Source organism: Camelus bactrianus, chromosome X (assembly GCF_048773025.1).
Source record: "Camelus bactrianus isolate YW-2024 breed Bactrian camel chromosome X, ASM4877302v1, whole genome shotgun sequence".
NCBI classification, from domain to species: domain Eukaryota; kingdom Metazoa; phylum Chordata; class Mammalia; order Artiodactyla; family Camelidae; genus Camelus; species Camelus bactrianus.
Genome location: NC_133575.1, coordinates 67,555,590 through 67,576,205, shown reverse-complemented (window position 1 = coordinate 67,576,205; position 20,616 = coordinate 67,555,590). Strand labels below are relative to the sequence as shown.

The following is a 20,616-nucleotide window of genomic DNA, read 5'->3' as shown; positions in this document are numbered from 1 at the left end:
ATTTCATCTTTGACATATTTTATATCTCTAAACACTATCTCTTTTAGTTCCTTCAGTACTTTGATCACTCTTTTTTTGAAATCTTGATCTAGTAGGCTATCAATATCTATTTCATTGATCGTTCTTTCAGGGGATTTCTCTTGTTCTTTTAATTGGGAATGATTTCTCTGCTTCATCTTGCTTATACCTCTCTGGCACTGTGGTTTATGGAGTATCAATTATCTACTGTGGTCCTTAAAGATTTTATTTATTTATCTATCTAATGCCTATGTAGGAATAAAACTAAAAAAAAAAAAAAAGAGAGAGAGACAGAGAGAAAGAGAATTTTAAAAGAAGGGAGAAAAAAAAGGTTTGAAAACAGTGTATAATGAGTAATAGAAGAGCAAGTTGAAGCAGAATAGCGATAGAGTTGAGACGTCTTTTAAAAACTTTTAAAAAAGGAGAAAAGAGGGAAAACATGTATTTGAAACCTGTGTATAATCAATAACAGGACATCAAAACCAAGAGAAATAAAAATGATTGACATGGATTTTTAAAAAATAATAATAAAAATATTTTTAAAAAATTTTAAAGGGATTAAAACTGGGAGTATATATATTTGTTTAAGAAGTAAAAATTTAAAGGGTAATAGAAAATAGAACAGGTAAAAGCAGGTTTAAACAAAAAAGGGACGGTGTTCTCCTGAAGACTGTATGCTCTTAATGGGAAGTCTTTCTGTCTTTGCCCTGTTTTGGAAGCTCAGCTTGCTGTTTCCAGAGGCCCTCCGTTGGTGCCCTCGTCTGTGCTGCTCCTAGTGTCTGTTGGCCACTAGATCGCACCCCCTCACAACACTGGGTCAGGTGCAGCTTTCCTTTGCTGTGGGTGTGCAGGTCACTGCCCCTCAGGATGCTGCAATCAGATGTTGCAGTCTGGTCAGGTAGGAGCGGGGGTCGCGCCCCCTCCCAGCACCAAGGTCAGGGGTTGCGTTCCTGCCCGAAAGGAGGGCGGCCGCCTGCCCTCTCCCGGCGCCAGTTACTCTGCTGCTCTGTGCCCTTGCGAGTTCCGCAGGCGGGCTCGGGGAAGACTGAGGAACAGCCCTGTCCCTGCTCCGGCCCAAAATCCAGCTCCTTGTTTGTCTTGGCGGAGCAAGTTCTCTGAGGACCCAGGATGGAAGGATCCTATCTGCCTCGGGCTGTAGACAAGTCTCCATCTGGCCTTGGAGGCTGCTGAGTAAGCCCTTCGGTGCGGATTCAGGTTTCACCCCTGCCCCCGCCTGGGTGCTAAGCGCCGGAGGATATGGCAGCTGTGCCTGAGCCTTGCCTCTCTTCACCCAAAAACTTTTCCATGGGTTTTCAGAGATGGGTGTATGCACCCTTACCCCCAGGGCACATCAACCGTGTTGTTTTATGGAGGGCCCAGGTTGTTCTGCCCTGTGCACCCACAACCACAGTGCGCATCCCCCTGCCGTCCCCCGGCGCTGCCTCAGTGCAGCCGCCCCCATCCTCCGCCCGGTTCAGCCAGCCTGTCCTGGCCCCCAGCTGCCAGCCCGTGTGTCATGCTGGTTGTCGTGGGGACTCTCTGTGCCCGTTTAACTTAGTTCTGTAGGTCAAGGGCTGCTCTGTACAGATCTGAGCCTCGGAGGCTCCGCCTCCATCCCGCTGGCCTCTAGGTTGGAGAGGGGATACCCAGTGAACGAGTGTTAGTCCTCCTTTGCCGCTCCGTCCCCGTGGGACCCATCCCACACTGTTTTGCCTTTTCTTCTTTCTTTTTTCCTCTTCTCCTACCAGATTTTTGGCGTCTCTATTTTTTGAAGAGGACGATGTTCTGTCTGAGTTCCGCAGGTGCTCTGGTTGGCTGAGTGGGTCTGTGGATGTGAGTCTTGGTGCATTTGTGGGAGAGGGTGAGCTACGAGCATCCTTCTACTATGCCATCTTGGCCTCCTCTCTCCAGTACTATACTATTTTGATTACTATAGCTTTTTTCTTCCAGTTTTATTGAGATACAATTGACATACAGCTCTATATAAGTTTTAAGATGTGCAGCCTAACATTTTGACTTATATACATCATGAAATGATTACTATAATAAATTAATTGAACACTCATCATCATATATAGATGCAAAATTTTTTAAAAAAGGAAAAATATTTTTCCTTGTGATAAGAACTCTTAGGATTTGATATATTCTTTTAACAATTTTCATACATAGCATACAGGTTGTTAATTATATTAATCATTTGTACATTATACCCCTAGTTCTTATTTATCTTATAATCAGAATTTTCTACCTTTTGACCACCTTCATCCAATTCTCCTCTCCCCCTGCCACTAGTAATCACAAATCTGATCTCTTTGTCTATGAGTTTGTTTGTTTTTTGTTTGTTTCTTTGTTGAAGTATAATTGGCCTGCAACATTATGTTAGCTTCTAGTGCACAATAAAGTGATTTGATATCTCTACAGATTACAAAATGATCATCATGGTAAGTCTAGCTACTGTATCACCATACAAAAATATTACACTATTATTGACTATATACCCCATGCTGAAAATTTCATCCCTATGGCTCATTTAGTTTGTAACTGGAAATTTGTACCTCTTAATTTCCCTCAACTTTTCAACTTATTCCTCCACTCTCCTCCATTCTGGCAACCACTTGTTTGTTCTCTGTCTCTCTGGATCTGTTTCTGTTATCTTTGTTTATTTATTTTATTTTCTACATTCCACATATGAATGAAAACATACGATATTTGTCTTTTTCTGTCTGACTTAGTTCACTTAGCATAATGCCCTCTAGGTCCATCCATGTCACAGATGGCAATTTTTCATTCATTTTATGGCTGAGTAATATTCCATGGTGTGTGTGTGTGTGTGTGTGTGTGTTTGTGTATATACATATACACACATATCAAATTTATATACGTATCAGATTTTCTTTATCCATTCACCTATTGATGGGCACGTAGGTGGTTTCCCTACCTTGCCTTAGTTATTGCAAATAATTCTACAATGAAGTGCATACATCTTCTTGAAATAGTGCTTTTGTTTTCTTCAGAAAAATATCTGGAAGTGGAATTACTGGATCACATGGTGGTTCTATATTTTATTTGTTTGAAGACCATCCATACTGTTTTCCACAGTGATTACTATAGCTTTTTAATATAGCTTGAAATCAGGGAGTATGATCGCAGCTGTCTTACTCCTCAGGATTGCTTTAGCTGCTTGGGGTCTTCTACAATGCCATATAAATTTTAGGATTATTTTCTACTTCTATAAAAATGCCATTGGAATCTTGATAGGGATGGCATTCAATATATAGATGTCTTTTGATAGTACTGATATTTTAACAATATTAATTTTTCCAATTTACAAACACTGGATATCATTTAACTTTTTTGTGTCTTTTGTTTCTTTCATTAATGTCTTACAGTTTTCAGTGTAGAGATCTTTCACCTCCTTGGTTTAATTTTTTCCTAAGTATTTTATTGTTTTAATGCCATTGTAAATGGGATCATTTTCTTTATTTCTTTTTCAGGTAATTCAATTGTCAGTGTATAGAAATGTTATTAATTTTTGTATGTTAATTTTGTATCATGCAACTTTATTGAATTCATGGATTAGCTCAAATGTTTTTTTGGTGAACTCTTTAGGGTTTTCTATATGTAAAATTATGTCATCTGCAAATAGAGCCAATTTAATTTCTTCCTATCCAATTATGATGGCTTTTATTTCTTTTTCTTGTCTGATTGCTCTGGCTAGGACTTCCAGTACTAGATTGAATAGGAGTAATGAGAGTTGGCACGCTTGTCTTATTCCTGATCTTAAAAGTAAAGCTTTCAGACTTTTACCTTTGTGTGTAATGTTAGCTGTGGGCTTTTTATGTTGAGGCATGTTCCTAGTATATCTAATTTGTTGGGTTTTCATCATGGGGATTCTGATGTCACTCATATGGCAACATAGGTTGTTCCTGACTTCACTCTCCCTCACAAGAAAAACAACTGACAACTATTCAATAGCAACACACTACTGAGAGAATCCTAGAACACAGGTGTGAGGCTGAAGCAGCCCCCTGCACCACAGAGACCAGGACAGATTGCATTAGAAGGGTAAGAGAAGTGGCTACCTATTGACTGCATTGCCTTTCACCCAGGCCAGCACAGCACACATGGACAAGTCTCCATTGAGCCTTTGGTTCTTCCAGTGGGAAAAGAGAAACCTCACATCCGTGTTCTAAGACATTGTCAGCAGTGCTTTGTCCAGTAATAATTGTTTTTCTTGTGGGGGGGAGCAAAGTCAGGAAAGACCTATGTCCCACCCTTAGTGACATCACTCCTGATTAGTTTTCATATGTTGAACCAACCATAAGCCCTCAGGATAAACTCCAATGGGTCATTGTGAATAATCTTTTTAAAATGTTTTTTTCTATGTCCATTGAGATTATCATGTGATTTTTGTTCATTATTCTAGGAATATGATGTATTACAATAATTGATTTTTAGATGTTCAATCAACCTTGCATTCTTGTGGTAAATCTCACTTAAACATAGTGTAAACCCTTTTTACATGTTGCTGGATTTGGTTTGCTACTATCGTGTTGAAAATTCTGTGTATATTCACAAGATATTGGCTTATAGTTTTCTTTATTTTGATGCTTTGTCTGGTTTGATATCAGGATAATAAAATGAGTTGTGAAGTGTCCTCATCTACTTTTTGGAGTAGTCTGTAAAGAATTGTTATTAATTCTTTAAATGTTTTGTAGAATTCACCAGTGAAGACATCTTGACTTGGACTTTTTTGTTGGATATTTTGGTATTACTAATTTTTTACTTGTTTAAGCTCATTCAGATTTTCTGTTTCTTCTTGGATTACTTTAGGGATTTTAGCTCTTTCTGGATATCCATCTATTTTATTTAAGTTACCTAGTTTGTTGGCATAAGGTTTCTTTTTATAATATTCTCTTATCATGCTTTTAATGTCTGTAAGTTTTGTAGTGAGTGCCTTCTTTCATTTCTAATTTTAGTAATTTTTGTTTCTCATTCCTCTTTCCTTTTTCTTTGGCTAGTGTGTAAATTTTCTAGGGTTGCTGTAATGAATGACCACAAACTGGGTGGCTTACAACAGTCTAAATTTATTTCCTCACAGTTCTGGAGTCCAAAAGTCCATGATCAAGGTATCATCATAGTTAAACTCACTCTGATGTCTCTAGAGGCAGAATACTTCCTTGCCTCTTTCAATTTCTGTTGGAGCCAAGTATTCCTTGGCTTGTAGGTGCATAATTCCAGTCTATGCCTCCATCTTCCCATGACCTCCTCTCATTGATTCTCTTCTTCTTTCTCTTGTAAAGATACTGGTAGTTCGGTTTAGAGTCTACCTGAATAATATGGGATGATCACATCTCAAGATCCTTAATTACATCTGCAAAGGCCCTTTTTCAAAAAATGTCACATTCACAAATTCCAGTGGTTAAGATATGAACATTGTTGCTTAGCTACTTTATATAAACATGTAATAACCTATAATGAAAAATAATATGAAAAGAAATATATATGTGTGTATATAACTGAATCATTATGCTGTACACCAGAAACTAACACAACATTGCAAATCAAATATACTTCAACAAAAAAAAAGACATAGACATATCTTTTTGGCAGTCACCAGTCAGCACACCACAATCTACCTAAAGTTTTCTAAATTTATTACTCTTAAAAATTGCTTTTGTTGATTTTTCTATTGTTTTTCTTCCATTCTCTATTGAATCTTTTCTCCTCTAATACTTTTTATTTCCTTCCTTCTCCGTTCTTTGATCTTCTTTGACATTTTTTAATCAGATTACTTGTTTCTTGTTGATCTTAAGGATTCTTTTTATATTCTGTATATTAACCCCTTATTAGATATATGATTTACAAATATTTTCTGCCATTCTATGAGTTTCCTTTTCTTTCTACTGATAGTACCCTTTTGATGCACAAAATTTTTTAATTTTGATGTAGTTCAGTTTATCTAGTTTTTATTTTGTTGCTTATATTTTTGGTGTTAGATTCTAAGAAATAATTGCCAAATCTAATCCCATGGAGCTATTCTCCTGTATTTTCTTCTAAAATTTTTATAGTTTTAGATTTTATGTTTAGGCCTTTCTTCCATTTGAGCTAATTTTGTATATGGTGTAAGGTTAGTTTTCTTAACTCTAAAATGTGTGTCTGTTGTAGACAGCCTATAGTTGCATCCTGTTTTTTTAATTTTTTCTTCCAACCTGTGTCTTTTAATTGGAAAAGTCAGTTCAATTGCATTTAAAGTAATTACTGATAGCAAAGGACTAACTATTGCCATTAGGTTACCTCATAATTGGAAAACATCTAGGAAACCCTACTGATTAAAGCAAAATGATTGATGGGTTTTAATGCTCAACTGATAACCAAAACAACTGATGGAAAGCTAATACATTAATTTATTAATCTTACTACTGAACTTTGCTGAAAGGCAGAAAGGCATAGTGATTGTCTGATTGTTTCATCGTTAATCAAATTCCATTTAAGGACATGCTAATTAATAATATACTTAATTTTCCTGGCTTATAGAAAATCTGTTTCAGATAGGAGCTTTGTTAGACCCATGAACTGCTCTGAAAATTTTGAAATAGAATACCTATCATATGTGTAAAATGGTCTTCCTAACAAAGATTTTTTAAAAATCAAATAAATGCTTTTTGTGCGTGTTCCCCATATGACTATATAGAAATAATTAAACTAAATTTTTTTAAACATGATACTTGCCCATAAGAATCTCAGGGGCTGGCAGAAATATAACAACAGAGTCATATGTAGGGTCTAAGTTGTATAAAATGAAATATAGTATAAATTCCTTTAAAGTGTCTTAAATCATCCATACAAGTAACTATATGCATGTTTTCCTATGAATGCATAACCAAGTATAATATGTGTATATAATGTATAATTAATATTCTGATATATGGTATATATTTTAAGTATAATTTTCCATGAGCAAGATAAGTGAGTTATGTATAGTTGGATTCACAAGCCTTAACTAGCCATGTGAGGTGACTACAATTTATATCCAAATTAGTGTGTTACCTCCTTTATTGTATCCACTCTTAGCCAAGAGAAGTGGATCTCTAACATTAGGCACTTCCTTGTATTTACATTCAAAGTTGTGACTCTCCAACTCCCCATTCATTTGAACAGACCAGCCATTTGAGGAGGCAGTATGATAGCCATAAAAAGACTATTCCATTAATCTCCAAACTGTCTAGTTCTCTTCTATTTCATGCACAAGACCTTTCTTTAGAAATAATGTTTTATATTTCTCCTCTCAATTCCTACCTCCTCTAACCTTGTTCCAACCCTGGAATACCTATTGCCTAAACTATTGTAAAATTTTCCATACTTATTCAATTCACTATACACATCTAGTCAAATTAATCATCCTAATGTATACAAGTACAATTCTGACCACACAACTCATCTGTTTAAAAACTTTCAATGACTTCCCATTTTCTGCAGAATTTGAGCTAAATGTACCTTGGCATTTATGACCTCCATGAAGTGACCTCAGCTCCCTTTCTACCTAGCTGAATTGGCCATTGCCAAATGCATCTTGTCCTTTCATTCCACTATTCTCATGCGGTTCTTTCCCCCTGGAATTCTCTGTTTTTTATTTCTATCAAAATTCTGCTCATCTTTTAAGGTTCAGCTGAGATATGAATCCTCAAGTTGATGTAATTTTGCCATATCTTGAACTACTATTGCACTTCATTTATTGTACTTCCCTTGTGGCACTTATCATAGTTTTCTTTGTATCAAAGTCTTTCATGTACCTGTCTTATCTTTCCCTCTCAGATCATAGTTCTTACCCTCCAGGAAATTATGTTTTACCCATCTTTTTATTTCCTGTAACACCTAAAACAGCATCTAGTACATAAGAGATGCCTGACAAATATTTGAACAGAATTCAAATTAGTTACCTTGCAAAGTTATCTCTACTTATTTCAATAATGTTCAATTTGTCAAAAAGTTTCTGAAGTTCTTTTACAATTACTTTAAGGGCTTGTGGGATTCTTTTAAATGCTTTCAGTGGTGACAAATCTTCATCATTTGAGGGAAAATTTGATTTTGGAAAGTAGAATTCATTCTGAGCCACATTAGTGAATAATAAAGATGCTCAATCTGGGCTGTTATATTTTCAGTTAAAACAAAGGGAATATGAATGAGACAATATCTGAGTGAGTCATGAACTAACAACTACAAAAGAAAAGTTCCCAAAGTGCTTTCAACAATAGCAACATCATTGTACTGACTGAATAACTTCCTAAGAATCTGAAACACACAGTACTCATTTGGACATGTACGTTCTAATATATTTGTTAAATCAGTCTTGTCTTCTTATGGATTCATTTTGCAATTTTCCAAACCAGGGTATTAAAAAATGTGTTTGGAATTTAAATACCATTTAAATGAGAAGATATTACCCTACTCATTTGAAATAATGTATTTTATAGCTTCTGGTGAGGGAGAAACCTTGTCATCACTATTGCACCAAACAAAACTTCCCAAATTTGAGGGAAAAATTTATAGAGTACTATGATTCAAAAAAGTTTAGCTACCATGTTTGACCATTCCTAAGTTTTAGCAGAAACATAAAGGACTTAAGAATAGATTTGAAGTAAACAGTAGAGGGTAGTTGGGATAGCTGAATATAGCATTTGAGTATCACATAACTGGTGCCACAGGATTATAAAACAAAAAAATGAAACTTCATCTCTTCCCAAATCATATGGAATCTATAATATTTCAATGTTAAAGTGCTTATAGAAGTTTTCCATTTCCTTGGTTGATTTAGGTAGGAAACCTCATTTTATATTCTTAAAATGTATAATGTCCATGTTTAAAGAAATGTAGTTACCATGTTTATTATATGTATCATTTTTATTGTTTAATATTAACTTTTTAGTGATTACTACTTTATGAGGTTTTTTTGCAATTCATTTGGTTTAACATATTTTCTCTAGCAACTTTATATAATCAGTTTTAAATTATTCTCACTAATAGATGGAAGTAAATGCACATGTACTCCAAAATAATTGTATACTTCTAATTTTTCAAGAGTATATTAGGTGATTATTTTAGCAGATTTACCTCCTTCATTGAGGCTAGCAATTAATTTACTATGTAAACATTGTATCATATACCAAGTTTTAGTGGGAGGACAAGGAAGTATACCTTTTAAATAGTTTTTCCAGAGAAATTTCACTTTCAACTTTCAGTTCACCATTTTAAAAAATCAATTATTCAAACATTCTCATGACTCTTAAGCATTCTAGTTAATTGACATTTTACTGTAATGGGATTTTAACTAGAGTAAAATTTTTCCTGAAAAGTATTATTTGGAGTTTATATCATTTTTAGCCTATCCCTAGCATACTGATATATTTTGAACTTAAACTAAAATGGCAGGCCTGGTGGCCAGGGACAGTAATCATTTACCTGAAATTTGAATAATTGAAGATATTACTTTACAATTTACCTTGACTGTTTGATCATCACTACTTATCAGTAGGCATAATACTAATACATAGGCCATCACTGAATATAATTTATCAAAAACAATAAATGTTTGATTGAATACCACATTCCCACCACCACTACTTATCAAGACTGATTTGACTTGTCAGAGTCTCGGGAAGTATACATTTGGGAGGGAAGGCGAGGGCAAGTGGAGAGTTTGGAGTACTCTTCAATCCTTGTGTGCCCCAGGAAAAGGTTAAGTCCAGGCTAACCTGAATGATAGCTCACAGAACCACCTTGATCTTTGTAAACACTCTCCAGAATCCTATGAGAGTAGCACCTATCTCCTGGTATGGCAATGCTGATGTAATAAAGTGTTACTAGCTGTTTACCTTAGTAGTTTCTACTTTAAAAGAGTCTTGAAATTATGTAGGATAAATAAATCTAGAGAGCTAATATATAGCATGATGACTATAGTTAATAATTTAATTATTGTAATTCCTTTATTCCACAGAGCACTGCATTTTTATTATAATAATTTTATTGTCCATAGATTTCCAAACCACACTTCCAGGCCCCAACAATGTCCTCAAAATTTTCTTGAATTTTCAGAAGAACTGCATTACTTTTAAAATTTTCCCACAAAGGAAGACCCTTTAAATCTGTTCAATAAGGAAACAGCACTGTCCATGTGGGGGCTATGCTCTGAATGCAACCCTATCTTGACATCTTGTGTGAATTCTTTGGTGTTGATCAGCATTCCAAGTAGTGTCAATGCATACCTTACTGAGATTCCATTTGTTGTTTCCACAGATTTCAGGAAACCTTACAGTGCCTTGGATTACAGGGTGTTCTAGAAAAAGAGCAGTAAGTAATCTTTCATTTAAAGCAGCAAATGGGTTCCCCCGACCCCTGTGTTGTTAGTAAGGGTGCCATTGAGAAGATTGTCAAGACATTTGTAAATTTGTCAAAACTGAAACTCAGTAAGTCTGCATTAATCTCAAAAGGTATATTGAGATATATATTAATATATACTAAAAAGGTAACCTTAAATAAAATGTAGTAATCAGCACACTGTATAATCTTTGAACAAGTTTTTGCAGTTAAAAAATCATTTAAATGTATTTTGTAAAATAGCATAATTTTTCTACATCTAATAAGCCCAGTTCATTTGATCATAGAATTGAATCATGATTGATATAAACATCTCAATCAAGTTAAATAATTTACATTACTATTATTTGTGCATTTCAGTATTTAGAAGTGATGAATAACTAATATTAACAATCGTTTTTTCTGGCTTTCTGCTACAACTGTTGTGATTTTTATAATGTTAATATAACAAGACTTCATTAAAATGGTGTTTTCTCAAAGAATCTCATCCAGTTGTTCTCCGTAAGATGCATAAACCTGCATTTTAACATGTGGAAGATTTTGATGTAACTGGGCTTCTGATGTTAAAAAAATACATGAATAGACTTTTAGAAAGATAACTCCAGTTACTGTGTGATAGATAGGTTTGGAACAGTGGAACAGAATTGAGAGTCCAGAAATAAGTTTTATTTATAATCAGTTGATTTTATACAAAGATATCAAAGCAATTCATTGCAGAGGGGATAGTCTGTTCAACAAATGGTACTGAGACAACTGGACATGCACAATAAAAATAATTCAAACTAGATCATAAGCCTAAATGTTAAGAGCTATACCAATAACATTTTAAGATAAAAAAAAAATAGAGGAAAATCTTTGCGACCTAGGGTTAGGTAAAGATTTCCTAGATATGAAATCAAAAGCACCATTCATAAAATAAAAATGGATAAATTGGATCTCAACAAAATTCAAAACTTCAGCACTTCAAAAGACACCACGAAGAAAATGAAAAGACAGGCAACAGCCTGGAAAGAAGTATTTGCAAATCGCTTATCAATTAAAGAACTTGTATCCAGAATATGCAAAAAAAAAACCCTCTTACAAATGACCTGATCAAAAAATGGAAAAAAAAAAGATAATAGCAGATATTTCACCAAAGCAGATACATGAATGCTCAATAAATACATGAACAGATGCTCAAAATCATAGATCATTCAGGAAATGCATATTAAAACCAAAATGAGGTATTTTACACTATCTAGAACAACAAATATTGGCAAAGATATGGGGATAAAGGAACAATCATGCATTGATGGTGAGAATGTAAAATGGTAGAGCCACTTTGTAAAACAGCTCAGTAGTTTCTCAAAATGTCAAGCATAAAACTACCGTACAACCTAGCAATTCCACTCAGAAGTATCTGCCAAAGAGAAACAAAAACACTTCCACATGTAGGATTGCATACAAATGTTCTTGGAAGCATTAATAATAGCCAAAAATTGGAAACAACTTAAAAGCCCATCAACTTGTGAATGGCTAGACAAAATACAGTGTATCCATACAATGTAACACAATTCAGTAATGAAAAGGAATTAACTAGTGACACATGAAGCATCATAGATGAACTTCAAAAACATTATGCAATGTGACAGAAGCTAGACACAAGAGACCATATATGTATGATTCTATTTATATGAAATGTCCAGAAAAGACAAATACAAATTCATAGAGACAGAAAGTAGATCAGTAGTTGCCTGAGGTCGGGGATAGGAATGTGGAATATCTGGAAATAGACATGAGAGATATATTGCAGAGATTAAAATGTTCTAAAGCTGATAGATGATGATGTTTTCACTACTAAGGGAAGTTACTAAAAATCATTGAATTGTATACTTGAAATGGGTGCATTTTATTATACACAAACATATACTGCAGTAAAGATGTTTCTATAAAGAGACATCACTAAGAGAATGAAAGACAAGCCACAGATAGAGAGAAAATAATTACAAATGGTACATTTGATAAAGGACTTGTGTCCAGGATACAGAAAGAATTCTCAAAACTCAATAATAAGGGAACACAACCCAGTAAAAAAAGGGCAAAATATTTGAAATACACTTCACCAAAAAAGATATGGAGATAGCCAATAAGCACATGAAAAGGTGCTCAACACCATTAGTCATAAGATAAATGAAAATGTAAACCACAATATGACCACCCATTATAATAGCTAAAATTTAAAAAGACTGATCATACCAAATGTTGGTGAGTATGTGAAGGAACTGGAAGCATAATAATATAAAATTGACAATAACAAATATTGGCAAATATATGGAAATAAAGGAATAATCATACATTGATGGTGAGAGTGTGAAATGGTACAACCAATCTGGAAAACAGTTTGGCAGTTTCTTAAAAAGCTAAACATACACCTACTATGATCCAGCTATTCTGATAAGTATTTACTCAAAGTTGGTGATAGCGCATATCCAAACAAATACTTGTACATGGATGTTTATAGCAGCTTTGTTTATAATAGCCTAAAGCTGGAAACAAACCAAATGCTCATTAACAGGTAAATGGATAAACAAATTATTTTCATTTGTATAGGGAAATATTACTCAACAATAAAAAATGAACTATTGATACACACAGCAACATGGATGAATTTCAGAATAATCAGCCTGAGTGAAAGAAACCAGATGAACAAGGGAGTACATACTATACGCTTCCATCTTTATGAAATTATTGAAAATGCAGGCTAGTGACAAGAAGCATATCAGTGGTTGCATGGTGAGGTAGGAGGGCAAAATTTCCAGCAAACTGAAAGGGAATGATAGGAAACTTAGGGATGATGGATGTGTTCAGCCAAGGTGATTTATTGAGAGTATACACATATCAAAACATCAAATTGTACAGTTTAAATACGTACAACTTATTTTTTGTTAAGTATACCTCAGTAAAGCTTTAAAAAAAACCCCACCACTCTTCAATTCAGTTATTAGAAAACCTGAATATTTGAATCTACTTTTTCTAGTGTAAATTTTACAAAATTTACATATAGGTCCAGCTTGTATGATGAAAATTTAGCATTCAAATTGGCATGTACTATAAGTGTAAAATACACAAAGTTTCAAAAGTTTTGTATAGTAAAAAGAATATGTAAAAATCTCAATTTTATACTAATTACATGTTAAAATGAAAAGATTTTAAATACAGTGAGTTAAAGTAGATTATTAAAATTAATTTTACCTGCAGCTTTTCTCTTTTTCAATGTTGCTACTAGAAAATGTAAGCTTACATATGTGTCTCATATTGTATTCTGTTGTACTACACTGGTCCACAATGTGCCAGGTATTGTGCTTGATCTTAGGGATACGATGGTGAGAAAAACCAGATGTTTTCCCTGCTCTCACAGAACTAATGATCTAGATTTAACAAGAGAGGTATTCATGAAATAATCACATAATCAAATATAAAATGCCATTGTGACAAATACCCATGTTGGTCACTTTCTAGCTTCTTCTGGAAGCACACTTTACCCTCACAAGAAAATATAACCATTGTCTCTGAAAATTCTTTCACCCACTTCGAGGAGAATTTTACCAGTGTCAATGTCTCTCTGCCAAAACCCACTAAGAAAAAACCAGTAGTTAAATAAATTGTGTTTACTACTCATTGAAGCAAAGGAGAACACATACAATGGAGAACCATGATATGTCTCAGTAAAAGGATGCTAGAAATAACTTATTAGAGGATTTGGGCTTTGGTTGAGTTATTTAAGGGAGGCTGTAAGGAAATGAGCATTTGTTCTACATTGGATACTATGCGAGAGTGGGGGCAATTCTGTGATCAGATATGTTGTATGTGGAGTTGCAGGCTTGGTTTTGTCTGTGTTCAGACAAAATTATGAAGTAGCCTTGTTTTGTTTCATTTCATCATGGTCTCTGAGTAATCTTATTTTATATTGCAGTCTGTGTAATTGTTTATATTCATCAAGAGAACAAAATGGCCTGACTGTGAGTGTCAAGCCATCATATAATAATAATGTGGTCTAGCTCTGAACGTCAGTTCAGTTTTGAATGACAGTGGCTGCTTTTTTATCTGTCTCATTAATATACATTAATATACATCTTATACATCTTCACATCATTATGCACATTGTGTTTAACATTCTATTCATATCACAGTTACTGTCCATGCACACCATCCTGAAAAGTCATCTTTGTGAAACTGATTGTTAAATGGACAGTCTGTGTCAGTAAGTGTCCAAGCAGGAAAACAGACAACTCATCAGAAGAATTTCATATGAAAAATTCTTTAGACAGGTTTTAGAGGATTTTAAAAAGCCAAGAGGAAACTAGGAAGCAACAAGAGTGCTAAATTCAGGTAGTAGCTATCACGCCTAGGGCTAGGAAAACAAAGAGAAGTTTGTATTTTCAGAAACTACAAAATTAGAGAAGAGGCTTTGGTGAGATGGGACTCGGATTTCTGAATGTGGTACATTGCCAGCTAATGCTGGTACCTCTGAGGGGCACAACCAGGTTGATCCTGGTAGTGTGGGAAAACAGGAACCAACTGTTAATATTACCAACAACCACTGCCAGGATGAGGGGCTGTTCCTTGGGTGATACTGACAGGCATAGGAAGCAAAAGAAAAAGGCACGTCTTCTCATCTTCAGCCTTCCAGTCTCCTATTGTTCTCTATTGGCAGAATCTCAAAGACAATTGGTAAAGCAGAAACGTTGTTTGCAGATTCCCATCAAAAAAGATGGCATAGAAGAATGTGTTTGGAGCTGAGAAAATGTAGCTTAATTTCCTATACAGAAGAAAAGAGATATTTTCATTTGTTTCAATTTCTTATATTAATCAAACTGTGTATGAGTATATGATGCCACCTGTAGAATGAAAGTACTTCTATATAAATTAGAGAATTAATATAGAATTTTTAAAATCTGGATGCTGTCTTTTTGACTTTTGAAAACCATAGTGATTCTGATTGTTCTGATTATAACACACTGTTTATGTATGTTAATACTACTCATAGTAGGTTGTGACTCTTCAATAGTAAAAATAATACTAACATATGTATAGTATTTTATAGTTTAAAGGTATTTTATTTAGAGTATCTCATTCTAATCCTTGCAAAAATGGAGAGAGGTACAGCAGGCATTTCTATTTAGACTTTATAGATGAAAAAACTAAGGACAGGATGATTAAATGACTTGAAAAACTATATATCTAGTAAATAATTGAATATGGATTAGGACTCAAGTCTTTTCTGACTTGTGGTCCCACAGCCATTAGTATTTTGCCTCACCGTAGCATCAGGAAAGGGAAAAAGCTACTGTCTGTTTTTGGCAGGAGTCCTTAGATCTTTGTTTTTTGTTTTGTTTTGTTTTGCTTTTGAGCAAGAATGCTTTTTTATTTTTATTTACTTGGAGTCTTGACCTGCCTGGAACAAGGTTTGAACTAAAAGGAAAATGGAAGAATGAAGATGGTTAATTATCTGTTTCAGTCAGTTTTGGGAAAATATGGAAGTGTAACCTTTTAAGTAAGTCATTGCAAATTGGTTCTAATGGTAACTCTGTTCTCTTCAGTCCCTGGAATGAAGGGCAAGCCTGGAGAAAGCAATCAGTAACACAAGGATCCAACTCACCAGTATGTGTTTTCCAACCTTGTCAGATTATAAGAATCATTGGAGACTGTTGAAGATGATAGTGGTGTGTTAAAAATAAATGTTTGGATACTACCCAAGTTATACTCAATCAAAATCTTCAGAGGAGGACCTGGAAATAGTATTCTTAATAAATGGCCTGATGATTCTTATGATGAGACAAGGTTGTGAAACACTGTCCTGGATCTAGTGTTTGGGTACACTAATCAGACTTCATTGTTTAGCAATAATTAAGTCGTATTTTTAAAATTAATCGTACCAAAAATTTTAATGACTTTTTTCCAAAAGGCTATAGGTCTATGAAACTTATGTGATTTATTTACAATTTCATTTAATCTTCTCTAATTTTCTGCACTTCTATTTAAACTCTGAGATTTTCTTAAAATATTTTTTCATATTGTAATTTTCAGCAGAAAGGAGAACTTTAAAAATTCAGATTGATCCCTTGTGATCTACCTAGTTAGGACAATTGAAATATATTTTCAGTTCTGCCAATAACAGATATTACATAATTTCAGGATTTCTAAGAAACCCAGAAAAAGCCTAAGAGCACCACAGTCTTTTAAACATATAATACAGTTTAAAACCACCAAAATACAATGCATTATCCTCAGAAAAAAAGAGCAATAAAATAGAGTCATATAAAACTGATACTAAACCAAACCTTTGAAATTCCTCTAGTTTTACTCTCTTTAAAAAATAATGGGAGTGCTGTCAGCAAGATGGTGGAATACGAAGCCCTGGGCTTTCCTTCCCTGCATAGAGACTACAATTCAAGAACAATATACAGATCAGTTCCCTCTGTGAGAAATCAAGACACAAGTTAGAGGACTAGTGTGAAACTAGCCCACATTAAACTGGTAAGAAAATTGGGGGCACCCTCTCATCATAATCTGCACCCCTGACACAGCACTATATGACTGGGAGGAAACCCCTAGATCCTAGCTTCTTCCTGAGGAGGGAAAGAGATGTACCAAACATCCAATATCCCAACTAACTTTTCCAGGTGCTGCCTGAAGAAATGGCTTCTATCTCACTTGTCTCAGAGTGCTGATGAGGCACAGTATACAGTAAACCTCTGGGAGCTACAGAAAGTAAAGGAGATAACACGCTCAAACTCATTTTTAAGAGCCAGCATTACCCTGATACCAAAAGAGCCAGAAAAAGACACTGTAAAGAAAGAAAACTATAGACCAACATCCCTAATGTATGTAGATACAAAAATCCTTGAACAGATACTAACAAACTGAATTCAACAGCACATTAAAAAGATCATACATCATGATCAAGTTGGATTTATCCCAGGGATGCAAGGATGTTTTAATGCATGAAAATCAATTAATGTAATACAGCATATTAAACTAATATAATCACATGATCATTTCAATAGATGCAGAAAATGCATTTGATAAAATTCAATACCATTTCATTATAAAAACCCTCAACAAAGTGTGAATAGAAGTATGGCACCTCAACGTGATAAAGCTCATATATGAAGAGCCAACAATTAACATCATACTCAATGGGAAAAAAACTGAAACCTTTTCTCCTAACATCAGGAACAAGGCAAGGATGCCCACTCTTGCCACTTTTATTCAACATAGTATTAGCATCCCTAACCAGAGCAATTAGGCAAGACAAAGAAATAAAATGTATTCAAGTTGGAAAGAAAAGTAAAATGATCTCTGTTTGCTGATGACATGATCTTATATACAGAAAACCCTAAAGACTCCACACACACACACACACACACACACACACACAAAAGCCTGTTAGAACCAATAAATGAATTCAGTAAGGTTGCAGGGTACAAAAATCTGATGTGCTTCTATACACTAACAATGAACTATCTGAAGGGAAAATTAGGAAAATAATCTCATTTGCACTAGCACCAGAAAGAATAAAATACTTGGTAATAAACTTACTAAGGAGGTAAAAGATATATAGGCATACCTCAGGTACAGTGTGGGTTGGCTTCCAGACCACCACAATAAAGCAAATATTGCAATAAAGTGAAGCACACAATTTTTTTGGTTTTCTAGTGCATATAAAGATTTAGTTTACACTATACTGTACTTATATACTATTATGTGTGCCTAGCACTATGTCTAAAAAACAATATACATACCTCAATTAAGAAATAATTTATTGCTAAAAGTCACTAATCATCATCTGATTCTTCAGAGAGTCATAATGTTTTTGCAATAGTAACTTCAAAGATAACTGATCACAGATCACTATAACAAATATAATAATGAAGAAGCTTAAAATATTGTGAGAATTACCAAAATGTGGCACAGAAACATGAGCAAATGCTGTTGGAAAAATGGCATCAACAGACTTGTTCAACGCAGGGTTTCCACAAACCTTCAATTGGTAAACAAAACAAAACAAAACAGTATCTGAAAAGTGCAGTAAAGTGCAATGAGATGTTAAGATGTCCATACTACCCAAAACAATCTGTAGATTCAATGCCATCCCTATCAAAATGTCTATAGCAATTTTTACAGAAATAGGAAAAGACATTTTAAAATTCAAGTGAAACCACAAAGGACTCCAAATAGCCAAAATAGTGTTTAAAAAGGGCAAACCTGAAGGCTTCACACTTCCATCCTTAAGCTACATTTAGATCCCAAATGTCTTTAACCTCAATAAAATAAAAATAAAAATAACTGTAAAAAATGATAGAAATATTGTTGTGAAATGAACATTTAAGTGCCTCTAAAATTTTTAATGTGTTTTTTCTTGCTTAGTTTCAAGTGAAATAAATTTGTAAATCGATAGTTTAATTTGATATATAGGAATGAAATCTCCTGAGTTAAAACCATAAATCTAAAGACTAAACTAAACTTGTAAAATGCTCGTGAATGCACAATAGTAATAAGAGAGTATTATTTGGTAGCCTTTTGTTTAGTCTACTTTGTTACTAATTTTGATGTAATTGTCTCATATCTTGAACATGTAAAATTGAAGCTCTGTGAACTTTTTAAAAACACCTATCTAGGTCTGGAGATATAACTGTACATAAATATTTTATGTAGATATCTATTTATGTATGTATATGTGTCTCATTATTCAGGGCACAGCTCAAATGTCACCTCTTTTGGGAGAAGTTATTCCTTACCACTCTGTATTAAAAAAAATCCTTCTCTAGCCCACGTTACTCTTTATCCTGCTACCCTATTTAATTTTCTTTTTGCATAAAACGTTAGCCCAAGTTAGCATGTTTATCGGATTACTTGTTTTTTTTCGACCACCAGACTTTAAACTCCCTGAGAATATGAACCTTGTCTATCTTGGTCATGGTCTGTTGCTTAGTAAATATTTTTATATGAATTATATTCGTTGTAATAAGCTATCTGTCATTTGTTGAACCTACATTGAAGACCAGAGTCTGAAATTGTTCAAAAGTTAGTCACCTAGGCTGGGGTCATTTGAATATTAAATTTACAGAGGTCACTTGAACATGGGATTCATGGATTCATGGATTCATGTATGCATATAGTCTGTGGTTAATATTGTAGGCTTTTTAGATTTAAAACCATGTCCCACTGCTTACTATCTGCATAATCTTAAGCAAATTATTTAACCTCTATAAACTTAAATTCCCAAATCTATAAAAATCTAGATAATAACATGTACCATCTAGGGTTATTTTGAGGTTTAAATGAAATAAATTTGAAAGTGCTCAAGAATGGTATATATTGTGGTTAAATGTATTTTTTAGGTTTACTAATTCTGGATTTGGGATAAGAATCTGGCTTATTAAAAAGGATTATAGTTGACGCTTCAAATCAAGTTGGTGTCAAAAGAGGGAAAATAGATTTTCAAAATAAATTAATAGCATTCCCTAATACTTTTGTAAAAAATATAAAGCAAAATAGGAATGCAATAGAACAATTGAATAAATCAATCAGCCACTGCAGTCATCAAACTGAGTCTGTGAAGAAGAGATAGTACATTGCAACAACTACCCAGGGAATACTCTAGTCATTACAAAATAAAGATGGTTGAAAGATATTTTTAATTCACATAAAGTTACTTTCAAGAAACATTTCTTCTTGTTTGCTCATATCTGTTTAAGTGGGCCTTTTAAAAGTTGTTAACTTGTACATAGACACAAATTTAAAATGTGAAACCTATATCAAAAATAAGATACTGGTCTGGTTGGTAGAAGGTTGATATTTATGTCATGTAAAATATTTAGAGCTTTAAGGAAACTAAGTTGGACTAGTTGTGAATATTTATATTTTTAAAAGTTGAATGACCTCAGTCATCTAAATTTCTAGATTGGAATTAAGCTTTTCTGAAAAAGATAGATGATTGATAAATGGAGTTTGACGTAAAATATTCTAATACATGTTGTTTTTTAGCTTTTTTTCTTTTTAGAATATTTGCTATAGACAAAAATTTTCAACTGAATTTGCTTTTTTTCTGTTCACATTTATGTAAAATCAGTACAGGTAAAATCTCAATTCAATGATTATTATTACTTTAAAATTTTCATATATCATGTATGCAAAGATAGATTTTTTTTTACAACACAAAACCCAGTGGAACAAGTGTAT

At 33.9% G+C, this 20,616-nt stretch overlaps 1 protein-coding gene across 1 annotated transcript in view; it reads left to right on the top strand.

Moving 5' to 3' along the window:
* HDX (highly divergent homeobox) overlaps positions 1 to 20,616 on the top strand; it is a 122,615-nt gene that overhangs the window by 45,127 nt on the left and 56,872 nt on the right. Inside the window, exon 4 of the mRNA XM_010949745.3 lies at positions 10,312 to 10,365. Coding sequence (XP_010948047.1) covers positions 10,312 to 10,365 — 54 coding nt within the window. The remainder of the gene's footprint in view (positions 1 to 10,311; positions 10,366 to 20,616) is intronic.